This window comes from Drosophila ananassae (assembly GCF_017639315.1).
Source record: "Drosophila ananassae strain 14024-0371.13 chromosome 4 unlocalized genomic scaffold, ASM1763931v2 tig00000054, whole genome shotgun sequence".
Lineage (NCBI taxonomy): Eukaryota > Metazoa > Arthropoda > Insecta > Diptera > Drosophilidae > Drosophila > Drosophila ananassae.
In genome coordinates, this window is record NW_025319037.1 from 6700804 (window position 1) to 6713005 (window position 12202).

At 38.4% G+C, this 12202-nt stretch overlaps 1 protein-coding gene across 6 annotated transcripts in view; it reads right to left on the reverse strand.

Annotated features, from left to right (window-relative positions):
- Positions 1–630: 630 nt before the first annotated feature.
- LOC6505492 (ephrin type-B receptor 3) overlaps positions 631–12202 on the reverse strand; it is a 75527-nt gene continuing 63955 nt past the window's right edge. For 5 of the 6 annotated variants that reach the window (XM_014904429.3, XM_001966230.4, XM_032455894.2 and 2 more), the window contains 3 exons: positions 4353–4499; positions 3960–4289; positions 631–890 (listed from right to left, as the gene is read on the reverse strand). In XM_014904429.3, the coding sequence (XP_014759915.1) occupies positions 786–890; positions 3960–4289; positions 4353–4499 (582 nt within the window). In that variant the 3' untranslated portion in view covers positions 631–785. Of the gene's footprint in view, positions 891–3959; positions 4290–4352; positions 4500–12202 lie in introns of those variants that run through there. The other variant, XM_014904431.3, reaches the window with a different exon arrangement.

The following is a 12202-nucleotide window of genomic DNA, read 5'->3' on the forward strand; positions in this document are numbered from 1 at the left end:
ATTAGTTTATAATTTTTTTTTGTTATTAATAAATTAAAAGGAAAGCTAACTTCGGGCAAAGTTTCAACTCGATAGCTTTAAAACTGAGAGACTAGTTTGCGTAGAAACAGACAGACAGACGTACAGACATACATGCTTATATCGACTCAGGAGGTGATCCTGATCAAGAATATATATACTTTATAGGGTCGGAGATGTCTCCTTCACTGCGTTGCACACTTTTGATCAAAATGATAATACCCTCTGCAAGGGTATAAAAATGGTTCTCAACGCAATTACAAGGCCTACGTTCGATGCTAAAACTCTGGAGCGAATGAAATTATGAAATTATCTCTAATTTATGTTTTCATTATTAAAAAATTTAAAGTTAATTTTTTTTTTGGCCACTTAACTGCGAACAACCCTTTATGTTAATTTTTAACGTTTTAAATTTTTCTGCGTCCAAAAAAAAAGAGTAAAAGGTGGTCAAATTTTTTAAATTATATAGAATCATATAGAATAAAGGGTATATAGGTTTTGCAAAGGCAAGATAATGTAATGGTAAATATTGCATTTTTTTTTAATATTGCATTATTAAAAAATATATGAAAATTTCTGCTTTCACAACTTATACACATACAATAAGAATAATTTTTTAAGAAACTAAAATATTTTTTTTATTTTTTTTGTTTTGTTTTATCTTACACGACTTTTAATACCCATTTTGTATATTACTATAATAGCATTATATTTTATGTTTTATATATATACATTTTAAAAATATTTTAATACTATTTGGGAGCCCCTCAGATAATAGTGTCCAGTTGCCGGGCTTGATGTAAAATTTTTTTCTGGTGTCCCACTAAAGTTATGCCCATATCTGATAGCTGTTGAGCGGTAAGCCGGGAAATCTATTAAAAAAGTTAATTTTCAAAATTAAAATAAGGTAAAAAGCTTTTATTGGAAAAACCTCTTTCTACTGTGAATTATTTTAAAAAAAGATATCAGTTTATCAGGGAGCCTCCGGTTTTCACTTTTACTTCACATTTTACAAAGGGTTTAAGTAAAATTAAAAGTAAACGATTCTTTAACGCAAAATCAATTATTGGAATAATCATTCTAATTAAATAAAAACAATAGATTACATAGGTATTCAAATGTGTACTGCATATTCTTCCGTTGGCCTGTAAAGGAGTCGTACATTTTCATATATTCGGTCAATTTTTTCTGTTTCTAGTGTGGACGTATTTTTCAACTTATCGCGATATTGCCTGTCAATGCATGTCAATGTACTGTACTGCCAATAAATGTTGATAAATGTATTTAAATTTTAATTTAAAAATTGACAATGTGTACAGAGTTAGACGGCCGTAAAAGAATTTATCGTTGAGTGGGAGGTCTGAGCGTGAGATTTTGAGTGCGCAGTTAGTTGGGACACTTTTTTGTCTTGATTTTGTGTCATACTGCGAGGATGCCCAGGTCCCTGCGAATGTTTTTGTTGCGATCATTCATTGGTGCCCCAGTGATATGTTTCAAAATTGTTGATTATGTCCGCTTATGATGTCTATGTTTCTGCTCCTCGCACCCCACGCAGCTAGGAGCTATACGTCAAAATTGGCTTCAGAACTAAATTATAGAGCATGTTCATTTAGTTCAGGCATAGAGGCGATCAGGAGTTCATTGGAGGCGATCAGGAGGCGACTAGCTTTTAGTTTTAAGTGCACCTTTTTACATTCGATATGCCTACGCCCGGTCAGTTGCCTTTCGACGTGAACGCCGAGGTGCGTTACTTAGTTAGCTTAGGGGATCATTGGTCATAAACGTTGATATTTTTTTTTTACGCGAGTCACACCATTAGATCATGAAGTCAGACACGGTCAAAAGGCTTGAATTGTCGATGTGATGGATGGTTCCATGGTTTCTTCTACGGTACATTCAAATTGATGTACCGAGATAGTATTATGAGCTAGTATCAGGCATAGTATTATGCGCACAATTTCGAACAATTCAGACAAATCATATAGAAGGCTTATTGGTCTGTATGATGAAGGAATTTTGTGGTCTTCTCCGGGCTTTGCTACCATTAAAATTATAATGTTGTTTCACCTCTTTGGGAATATTGGTTAATAGTGATTAATCACCACTGGGATTTTGTTTTTACCTCCGTGATGTCTCTGTCGTATTTGTTCGGTGGCAAAGGTATACTTTCTTAGTGAACTGGTTACAGGACAAATAAAATTGTGGCAGGCTGAAAAACACCTTTGAGATTTGTAGCGATTGATTGAGCTCTGTTTCGGTCACTGCGGGCCCAGCATTCCGAAGATTGTATTATAGGGATGGTCGTTTTTATCGGAGCGCTTAATTGGATGAGCGATTAACGAAACTTTATACTTGTTGGCGTGAATGTACCGCAACTGGTAGTTTGTGAATGTACCGCAATTGTGCATTTTGTACCTGCTGCTGAAGAGCTATCGGCGGTCTGCTGACCAGTGAGGCTGTAGGACTGTATGTGGCTTCTGCGGCTATTCAGGGGTTATATACAGTTAGGAGACAAAAAAAAGGACTTTTTCAAAAATTCGTTTTGAGCAAAGTTTATTGATTCTAAGCTTAGAATGTATATTAAATCAAGCTTATTTTCTCATATTGGAAAATATCATTAACTGGACGTGGCAATAGCCAATTTTGCAGATGTCCACAAAAGAAAAGATATTTTTTATTGAAATCTTGCTCACCGACTTTGAAAACACGTTTAATTATTTTTTTAACTTACACTTAGTTGAAAATATTCGTCGGATCGACCTAAAATTTGTTTTGTGTATACTCAGATATATGTTTTTGAAAATAATAACTGTATATAACCCCTTAAACGAATGCCAAGGAAGTTGTAGAAATAAAGAATGTTCTTAATTACATTTGTATAGATGTGGCCTGCCATGAATTTGTTGAAAACTGTTGGGGAACGTGGTTTTTAATGAGTTGTCTGATTAACACTCCGGTAGAATGTATATCCTCTTATTTTAAGGTTTTTTATTATGTGAGCTTTGTTTTTACCAGCGGCATAACGTATGTATGTATATAGGCTTTTCGTACAGGAATTGCGTTAATTCTAGTTTATGCCTTATATACGTAGAATCTGTATCAATTGTTTTAGACTGTTGTGGTATGAGCAACTACATCACTATGTTCGGCTTTTGTTTCGATTTTTTGCGACCATTTAATACATTTTTTTAAAATAATTTTATAATGTTTTATAAAATAGTCAAAGTTGTTTCATATGTAATTTTTTCATGTCTTATTCTTAAAATATATTCAGCGTGTCTCTTTAGTCAAAATTATAAGTTCAATAACCATTTAAACGTTGCGTGTGCTAATGGTGCTATTTTAATTGTCGCAGCTGTAAAACTTTTTGTTCTGACACGGGATAAATAAGTTTTCGATATTTTAATTTTTTGTGAAGCCTATATGTATTATTAGAGGTTTACATGGATCAATTGAATACATTCGAATTATACAAATTAATTATATCAAACCATTGTTACCAAACAATGACTGGCATTCACTTATCTTTTATTTCATTCCTGAATTTAAAACAAAAATCGATGTTGGCGTAAGAAAACGGAACGTTTGGAACAGTGGAATTAAATGGATGGCTATTTTTCTTTCGATCATATTAATAATAGTTTTAAGAAACGTGAAATTTTTTTAAACAAAAATCTTTCAATAAGAGGTAGATTAGGTAGGAATATAGAACATAAAATGTAGAATCGTAAAAGTGGGGCCAGACTGATTTTTTTTGCAATTAATAACAAAAATTAATTTATCTTCTAAAATGTAATCTAAATCAAATCGCGGTCTCTAAACAATATTTGTTTTATCAAACAAAATTGAGTTTAAATTTCCGAAAAATGTCGAAAACGAATTTTTTTACACAACAAAAAAAAGTTTTTCCGTCTGCATAAATTGTATAACTTATTTCATACCTGTTGGGCATTTATTAAATTAGCGTCCTTAAAATGCTGACAATATCTTGACATTTTAATATGTTCCAACCATAAATCGGTGCTTATAAATACATTTTGACCACGTTGCGCATCTAATATATGTGTATTGTCTGATTCGGGAGAGTTACGCGTTGTCAGTAAGGATTGCGGTTGTCTTGCCAAGTTATCAAGGGTTGACACAATACTGGCAAACGTTGGACGATGAGTTCGCTGTTTTTGCCAACAATCCAGCATTAGCTGGTATAAAGCTTCAGGGCAATCCATTGGAGCTGGCAATCTATATCCCTTCTCGATGCTTTTTATTACATCCTAATAAAAAAAAAAAAAAGTATTTTTAAAAGTTTTGAATTTAGATAGCAATGTTTTTGTTACCTGATTTGACCAGTTCCAATATGGGCGCTCCCCATACGACATGACTTCCCATAACACCACTCCATAAGACCACACATCGGAAGCCGATGTGAACTTTCTGAAAGCTATGGCTTCTGGGGCTGTCCAGCGAACTGGAATCTTACCGCCCTAGAAAAACACAATTAAAATAAGACTCAATTATTCATATCAAGTTAAATTATAAAATACAAAATATTTTTGTTTTACTATCTGGTATTTTTTTGCTATATCCGAATACTGAAGATGAATTACGACTATTTATTAAAAAAGTCGTCACAATAGTTGCTTAATCGTTTTAGTGAGGCTTTCTCAAATATGTTAAAAAAACATCCCTTCTTCTAGCTGGGAAAACATTCCTCCTTCTATACTTCAATATTATATACACATTCGTAAAAACTCTATATATAGAATTAAAATTTAAAATGTTTATTTTTGAATACTTTAATCATCATTTAAAATTATTTGAATCAAATGGTTTTTTGAACCTGATAACGGAGTTCATAAAAATCCGAATTTATGAATATATTACATTCTATGCTTTGTACTCGATTTGCGTTTGTCTTGCTCTCTCGCGAGATCTCTCGGTCGCTCCGCAGCATCATGCGTTGAGCCGCGCTCCCGCGTCGTCATTCTAATTCAGTCGTAAACACTACTCAGTCACATACGTAAATATATCATTTGTAGAAACGCCAAAACAATTAAATAAATTGTATCAACATCTTCAAATCGAACTGTGGTTGTTTTTATTAAAGGCAATATTTAGAACAGACAAAATAAAGCTACCGAAAACACATAGTAACTGAACATATGGTGAACCCTGACGTGATTGTCCTTAGGCAAAAAATTTGTTAAATTATTTTCCGTTGAAAATTTGAGCTGCGCGGCTTAAAACATATAAACATAAAAAAATTAAACAAGAAAGGAAAGCTAACTTCGGGCGGCGCCGAAGTTGATATACCCTTGCAGTTGAGTCGCAGTCCGCTAGGTGGCGCCACGCATCTTATATTATTAGATATATAGCGGATCGTATATAGTCGGCCGATCCTTATGGAATTTGGCATATTGAATTATTTTGCCAAAAGAGGAATCCATTGAAACTCCCATGCTTCTAACTTGAAAAACAACGAAGTTGTAGCATTTCCGATCAATCAGTTATATGACAGCTTTAGGATATAGTAGGCCGATCCTTATGAAATTCGACAAATCAGATTGTTTTTCCCAAAATAGAATCTGTACCAAATCCCATCTTTCTAACTTAAAAAACACCAAAGTTATGCCAATTTCGATCGTTCTATGACAGCTATAGGATATAGTCGGCCGATCCTTATGAAATTTTTTATTTTTATTTTTTTTTTATTTTATTTAATTATGTACACAAGATATTTTGGTCAAATATAATATGTGTGGAAAGTCTCAACCCTCCAACTTCAAAAACATCAAAGTAATGGCATTTCCGATCAATCAGTTATATGGCAGCTATAGGATATAGTCGACCAATCCCGGCCGTTCCGACTTATATACTGCCTGCAAAGGAAAGAAGGGTGTGTGCAAAGTTTCAACCCTATAGCTTTAAAACTGAGAGACTAGTTTGCGTAAAAACGGACAGACGGATATGCTCATATCGACTCAGGAGGTGATCCTGATCAAGAATATATATACTTTATAGGGTCGGAGATGTCTCCTTCACTGCGTTGCACACTTTTGACCAAAATTATAATACCCTCTGCAAGGGTATAAAAACAGTATTCGGTTTGTGATTTGTGCCCGAAATATATATATTACCCGGTTATATAGAAGTGGCACAGTGGGTCGTGAGCTGACAATAAATAAACAAACTAAAATAAATTTTTTGGTGCGAAAATGAATCCGTTTTTCGATTGTGCCTCTCCGGGAAGGAAATTATTCCTGAGCCAAAGTGCAGCTGTCCTTTTTGAGGATCTTCAAGGATTTTTGTTCTCCTTGAAATCAGTGGAGACATTTCCGGAGGCGATGTTAAATGTGCGGCTCAGCGAATTGGAGGGAATCGTTGCGGATTTCAAGAGCACACATAAGGAGCTGTCCGAGATGGATGTTGCAGAACTCAGGAGCGATCTGCGCGTCAACTTCAACGATGCGGCGAGGGAGCGCGCTTCATCCTGGATCAGGAGATTATGAGGCGCTCCAGTTTGTTGCCGGCGAGTTCGACGCTGATCAACGCATCTTCTGCCACCAATTTCGATCCATCGTTTGGCAGAACCTTTCAGGCTTTGCCGCCACTGCCACTGCCCACTTTTAGTGGAGGTTATGCGGAGTGGCTTGAATTTCGGTCACTGTTCTCGACCATGGTGGACACAAACCCATTCATCAGTCGGGTCGAGAAGCTTTAATTCGCATATGCGAGCCCTGGCAAGCATGGGAAAGACGAAGCAGATTGCTAGCTGCATCATTATTCAAGTGCTGTTGCGGAAGGTTGATGATGCCACGCAGTCTAAGTGGAAGGAAATGCAAGCTGACTCGGATTCCATTCCAACGTGGGAGTCCATCGCCAGTTTTCTAGAGCAGAGATGCCGGACTTTGGAAAGCATGGATTTGCCGACGACATCGTATGCACCAACCCTTGCGGTAGGCCAGCGTAGATCCTTTCGCCCAGGTAAATCTGCATTTGTGATTACCAACTCATCCGCATGCATGATTTGTGATGGCCATTCTCACATAATAAACTCCTGCCTAAGGTTTTTAAGCTTGTCGCCTGGGGATTTGCATTAGGCTCTTGTAGCTAAGGAAATTCATTTGTCTCCTGGTTTGCCCTCAATCCAAAAAACTCGGCTCGGTTGGGTTGTTTGTGGTGGCGGAGGTCCTGACAATGGCAAGGTTCTCATGGCTGCTGAGCGGTCGGGACTGATCTGCCCAAAGGGGCCTTTAGATGAGCGGCTCGATCAACTTCTTCGATAGTTCTGGCAAGTGGAAACCTGCACCGATCCGATTGTGAAGGCGTCAAAGGAAGAACTGGATTGCGAGAGTCACTTTGTTAAAAACTTCGTGCGGTTGGTGCCTATACAGCCAGGTTACCAATTAAACACAACTCCGGTTTATTGGGTGATCCGGTTTATTGGACTCACAGGCTCTATGTCGCTTTCAGTCGTTAGAGAGGAAACTGTCTCATCAGCCCGAACTGCGCACTCAGTATTCGGCATTCACAAAGGAGTATCTTAACATAGGTCATACGTCCCTGGTTCCGCCGGAGTTGCATCGAGACTGCAAATATTTTCTGCCGCATCACTGTGTGCTAAAGAAGGACAGCACCACGACGAAACTTACAGTGGTGTTCGACGGTTCCGCTGTTACCACCTCCGGTTATTCTTTGAATGACATATTAATGGCTGGGCCAGTCATCCAACCTAAGCTTTTTCACATCCTGCTGAGGTTTCGTTCGCATCCGGTAGCGCTGACTGGCGACATTTGTAAGATGTACCGTTGTGTGAGGATGGCGTCGTCTGACAGCTTCTTGCAGTGCATTCTGTGGCGAGATTCCCCTCTGGAGGAGCTACAAACATATAAATTGGACACTTTAACATATGGAACAAAGCCTGCGTCCTATCTATCTGTGCGAGCGATGTACCAATTGGCTAAGGACGAGGTGGAAGACTTTCCAGTGGGATCCGAAATCTTGCTTCGAGATTTTTACGTCGATGATCTTATTTCTGGTGGCAGCTCCAAGGAGGAGGTTGTTGGCATTTTAGGGCAGATTTCAGCGCTTCAGTCCAAGGGCAAATTTCAGCTGCGGAAATGGTGCTCCAATATCCCTAGCGTGTTGGACGGCGTGCATAAAGAGGATCGGGAATCTTATCTAACTTTTGATGATGGCAGCAACTTCACGAAACCGTTTTCTGCTCTTCAGTCCACTTCGAAGCCGTCTCGACGTTCTGTCCTATCATCATTAGCGCGGTTATACGATCCGCTGGGCCTTGTTGCTCCAGTTGTTACTAATCAAAAATATTCCTGCAGAAGCTGTTCCGAAAACATCTTTCTTGGGATGAAACGTACCTCAGGGTTTTTACACCGAGTGGCAGGAGATCTGCCAACGTGCAACCCAAATGAGCGCGCTGAACTTCCCACAAAAGCATGAGAGCCCCCGCCTTCAGCGCGCTCATTTGGGCGATGAAATAAGGGCGTTGCAGACAACGTCCTTATTTCAGTCCAAAAAGCCCCCTTTTTGGATCAGTCTGGATTGCTTCGAGTAGACGGGCGTCTCAAGAATTCATCCTTGGATTTCGAAGGTCCTTACCCAGTAATTTTGGCCAGGATCCATCCGGTAACGTGAAGCATAATCCTTAGATTTCATGAGCACAACCTGCACGCTGGACCTCGATCGTTATTGGCGATGATACGTTCTCAGTATTGGCCGATTGGGGGGAGAAAAACTGTGCTCAAGGCGACAAATAAATGTGTGAGATGCTTTCGGACGAAACCTCGTTTGTTGGAGCATGTAATGGGCGATCTTCCGAAGGAGAGAGTGAAAGGTTATCAAGTCTTCGATGTAACCGGCATCGATTTTTGCGGTCCTTTCTTCTATAAGTCGGAGGTTCGCAACAAGGCACCCATAAAATGTTACATTAGCGTCTTCATTTGTTTCACGACAAAGGCCGTCCATTTAGAGCTGGTGAGGGATCTGTCCACCGCCGCCTTTCTGCATGCACTGAGGAGGTTTATTTCTATCAGGAAGAAGCCTCGACAGATCTGGTCCGACAACGCCACCAATTTCTTTGGAGCCAAAATTCAGTTGAGCGAATTAAAGAGGCTATTTCTTAGCGACGAGCACCAGAGAGCTGTCTTGAATTTTTGCCTTCCAGAATCCATTGAGTGGAAGTTTATCCCTCCCCGTTCTCCCCACTTTGGAGGCTTGTGGGAAGCTGCTGTTAAGAACGCCAAGTATCATTTTTAAAGAGTCGTGGGCTCGGCTGTACTAAAGGCCGAAGATTTGCAGACGCCGGTGTACAATATTGCTGCAGTGATTAATTCGAGGACATTAGTCCCTCTCTCTGAAAATCCTGCTGATCTGGATGTCCTGACTCCTAATCGTTTTCTGCTAATTCGTTCTTCAGCAGTGTTTTTGGTCCAGATGGAAGGAAGAGTATTTAGCCCTGTTGCAGCAACGGTCCAAATGGCGCATCCCTGGTCAAGACAGCAGTAAATGATATCGTGCTGGTGAAAGACGAAAACTTGCCTCCAATGAAGTGGCCCCTGGCGAGGGTGACGGAAATGGTCGTCGGTGATGACGGAGTGTGTCGGGTGGCGCTGCTGAGGACGGCGTCCGGAGCTACGAGGCGGGGAGTCAACAAAGTGTGCCTGCTGCCCCTTCATGACGCTGTTGAAAGCCCATCTTTCAACGGGGGGAGTATGTCGGGTCAAGCAGCCGCCGGAAAGAAGTTTGGCCGGCAATAATTTATTGAACTCGTGACGTCACTTTCTTTATATTTATGTTCGCGTCTTTTATGTTCTTATTATTCTGACAAATTGGTTATTGTGCCCCCAGGGCCATGGTAACGGAGGTAGTATCTCCCATCATAAACCTTGTAAGAAGGAAGAAATTCTAGCGACCACCCGACTTCCCAATAGTTACTAGCCGTGGTAGTAACCCCGGCCCAACCGTGACGTCATCAACAGTGGCGAGGGACCACACTTAATTAATGATTTGTCTATGAAAACGAATAAAACAACAACAGTAACAACTTAGGGATACAACTGATTCATATTCAAAGATTTGGTTTGTTTAACAATTTAAACGCCCATAAACTAGAGCTGGAAATAAAATCGCTTCTAGAATCGATACATCGATTTTTCCCAATGAGGGAAGGAGACATCTCCGACCGATCAGATTTAAGCCTTTCACACATTGCTCACATCCTTCCTTCCTTTGCACGAAGTATTTTCTTGATGGTGTCGGTAACTCGTAACGTCCGGTATCGGCTGACTCCATTTTATAGCTGCTATATAACTGATGGAAATGGCGGAAATGCCATAACTTAGGTGTTTTTTAAATAAGAGTGTAGGGACTTTCCACAGATATTAGTTTTGGCCATCATATCTTATCAAAAATTACAAAATATCATATCATCGGCCGACTATATCCTATAGCTGCCATGTAACTGAACGATCGGAAATAGCACAACCTTGCTATTTTTAAATATGCTTGAAGCTGTTTCCAACATTTTTATAAGAAAATTGATTTGTTTGTGAAATTCTCATAAGGATCGGCCAACTACATACGATCTGACATACACTCATGGACAAAATAATAGGTGTGAATTTTTTTTTTGAGGATATCGATTTTAATTGGTATAAACATAACATATTATGGGAGAACTATACTTTTTTATTATGGTCACACTGTTACGATCAATTTTTGGTGAATTCCCGGAAGTCAGAAGCTCTCTGAAGAAAATTGTTGATATTTTATCAAAACTTCACGTCGATCAAAACTTTAATCTAAAGCTAATTAGGATAATTGTTTGGTTGCAGAAGGTAAGGTATTACGATAATTTAACTAAATGGGGACTCAACAACCACTAAAATTGCATTAGATGGGCCGTGGGAGACATTGCAGTGCGGAAGAGAGGAAGCTCATTCGACGACTCCGAGACGAAGGAAAAACATATAAATCGAATGCTGTTTTAATGAAACGATCTCAGAATTTTGTAACCAATGCATTGCACAGTGGTCCGGGTGCCAGCCATAAATCCAATTTTTCAATAGTCCTGGATCTAAAAATTTCTAATGCACATCAATTCTTGAATATTTGAACTATAATTCCCCAAAGTATTAACTAGTTTCAATTCCGTTTACATACAAATTTTTAGCCTTAAAAGTGACAAGTGGCGAAAATCCTATAAAAATATAATGTAATTTTTTTATTATTTACGAACATTTTTCCTATGAAATTTTTTTTGTAACAGTTCATTATTACTGTAAACTATATCATCAATAAAAAATGTTATCAATATGTATTGTTTTATTGATGGGATTCTCATTTAATTAGCGAAAAATCGTTTTTTTTTTAAATAATTTTTTCCAAATCGAATATTTTTAGCCTTTGAACAACTTCGACCGAGAGACTATATAGGTAATATTAGTATACATCTGCACTACAATATCCAATTTAAATTTGTTGCGCAAAGTTGCGCAAATGCGAATGCGAGCATTTTTTCCACAATAAAATAGATTTTCTTTTCCAAAACCACCTTTTCAGAGTTTATAAATTATTTAAGCGAGACGCATTTGACATAATTTTTTTTGCCTTTTTTCGAAAGATTATATTATTTTACATGGAATAGCACACGGAATTCCGAAAATCATGCCTTTTGCTCCCACAAAGAGGGATTTATTCCTTTTCTTAAAGGCTTCTGAAGCTAAGACGTATGATGCCAAAAGAATTCATTTGCAAAAGTATGTAATTGAAAAATTGAAATATAAAAACTGTCCAAAAGAAACTGAAAAAAAGAGGTTTTGCTCATTATTCAGAATTTCTGTAAAGATATTTTTGGAAAACTGAGTAATTGTAACAGACACTGGAATTGTAACAGACAATTTTAGAAAAGAATGCTACCTGGTTAGATAAAACAGTCACTTTTCCATGCGAAACATCCGTGATTGAAAAATGTACACCTTCTCACGATGATACCATACGCAATGGCGGAACCAAGAGAGGCCGACCGCCGAAATCCTTTGAAGATATCAATGAGCGTTCTAAAAAACGAAGAGTAAATAGTTTACTCAAGTCAACCGGATCTGAACTAGCATATGCTGCATCTGTGAATCTTCGATCGGAAGGTAATAGTTCTGGCGCAAATTTGGTA